This window comes from Nicotiana sylvestris, chromosome 2 (genome assembly GCF_000393655.2).
Source record: "Nicotiana sylvestris chromosome 2, ASM39365v2, whole genome shotgun sequence".
NCBI lineage: Eukaryota > Viridiplantae > Streptophyta > Magnoliopsida > Solanales > Solanaceae > Nicotiana > Nicotiana sylvestris.
The window spans coordinates 201117461-201119663 of NC_091058.1; the positions used below are offsets into that span (position 1 = coordinate 201117461).

A 2203-nucleotide genomic window follows, 5' to 3' on the forward strand; every position below is an offset into this window, starting at 1 on the left:
ACTTTTTGTAATAGCTTTCATTAATGCAATCAAGCATTCTTTCATTCTCAATTCTCATTTCTGTTCTCTCAATTGCTCTTGACATTGGCTTTCCCGTACGGCACTGACAATCTCGTCTAGCGTATGGAGGGGAGCTCAGTTAGCGGACAGTAATTGCACTGATATCAGTTGCTTAGCCTTACGTTGCCCTTCCAAGGAATCTCAGGAAGGCGCCGCATAACAGTTGGTATCAGAGCCTAGGCTCGACATCGGACAAGGGAACGCATTGCCATTACCACCATTTCTGACCATGGTGAATTATGGGGATCGCATTGCTGCCCTTGAACAGATGGTTGACGGATTACGGCCCATCGTGGATACAGTGCCTAAACTAAGAACCAGCCTAGTGCAAAGGTTGGACGACCTGGACCGCAGAGTGCTCCAGGCCAAAGTTGACATAGAAAACATCAGTCGCGACTCTGAGGGAGACCGACAAACGGCAGACACATAGGCAACCAAAATTTTTGGCAAATTCGAGGGACTCCAACAGGAGCATGTCGAGGATTTAGCCTACAGGGCACAAGAGGTAGACAAGGTGACTGCCATGCAACAAACTATTGACAACTTGATAGACCAGCTAAATGTTGTCAATGCTGCTTTACAGGGCCTGCTTCAAGGAAGTGGAAACCAAATCAGGGGCGCTGTGAACCCCGCTTCCATGACACAAAAATTGAAAATTCCTGAGCCAAAGCCATATAGTAGAGCTAGGAATGCTAAGGAAGTGGAAAATTTCATCTTTGACATCGAACAATACTTCGATGATGTTGGGGGCCTAGAAGAAGCTAAGAAGGTAGCAACTGCTGCCAAGTATCTTCAAGGTGATGCTAAACTCTGGTGGCGGGTGAAGTACGAAGCCATTAGGGCCGGTGAAGATGCTCTCGAGACATGGGTAGAACTGAAGGCAGCCATACGCCTACAGTTCTTCCCCGAAAATATTGAATGCAACCCAAGAAGAAAGCTACGGGAGCTCAGCCAAACCAAATTAGTGCGGGACTACGTGCGGGAATTCTCCACGCTCATGCTAAACATACGTGACATGGGGGACAAAGACAAGCTCTTCACCTTCCTGGAAGGGTTAAAACCTTATGCCCTTATAGAACTGCAAAGACAAAGGGTAGACACCTTACCCAAGGTGATCCAAGTAGCTGAATGCCTTCAGGACTATCAAGTGGAAGCTCGGAAGGATAGGCCTCAGCCGCATTCCCGAGTGGGATTCAAAGGGGGCCAGCCTAGCAATGGTGGCCCTAGCAGAAGTAGGGGAGACCGGAGTGCAACCAAATCTAAGGCTCCCTCCTCAGGCAGCAATCGTGCTACGTCAAACAACAATGACCGGGGTAGAATGCCTCCTTCAGGATGTCATCATTGTGGCGGACCACATTGGAATGATGAATGTCCACATGCACAGATGAACAGCCATCAAGCTTGTGATGATGGGACTGATGATGACTCAGATGATGCGGAACAGACTGAACCAGTAGGGGCCTTCAATGCAATTATTGGCTCTATTTCTGAGGCATTAGCGTAGACAAGTGCTGGTATCCGTAAGAAGAAGGACCCATGTCCAATCATAAAGAAAGGAAAAAATAAGGCAGATGAGGGGACTCCTCTTAAACAAGAGAGGAGCTTAATGTTCGTCGAGATGAAGGTGAATGGCAAGCCCATTCGGGCGATGATAGACGTGGGTGCTACCCACAACTACGTAGCCTGGAATCATGTGGAGCGTCTTTGTCTATTTGTAGGAAAAGGTAGAGGTCGTGTCAAGGCTATTAACTCACCTCCTCAGCCGTTAGTGGAATAGCCAAAGAGGTACCGGTGAAGCTTGGCCCTTACGAAGGAAAATTCAACCTCCGAGTGGTGATCATAAATGACTTCGAGTTGATAGTTGGGTTGGAATTCCTAAGGCAAACCAACACCATGCCCGTACCATATGCAGGCATGCTACTGATGATGGGAACAAATGGAGTCAAGCCCTACATTATTTCGTGCATGCCCATGAAGATGGCCGTTAAGAACATCTCGGCCTTGTAGTTGAAGAAGGGGGTCAAAAGACATGAACCTACGTTCCTGGCAACCCTCTACATCAAAGATATAGAATGCTCCTCGGGTCCCATTCCTGAACCCGTGAAGGAACTGCTACTGAAGTTTGAAGATGTCATGCCACAAG

At 47.9% G+C, this 2203-nt stretch overlaps 1 protein-coding gene across 1 annotated transcript; it reads left to right on the top strand.

The window, feature by feature from the left end:
* The first annotated feature begins 583 nt into the window (after positions 1–583).
* Positions 584–1564, top strand: LOC138886160 (uncharacterized). The gene has a single exon (XM_070167197.1). It carries the CDS (start codon positions 584–586, stop codon positions 1562–1564), a length of 981 nt encoding a protein of 326 aa, XP_070023298.1.
* The last annotated feature ends 639 nt before the right edge of the window (positions 1565–2203 follow it).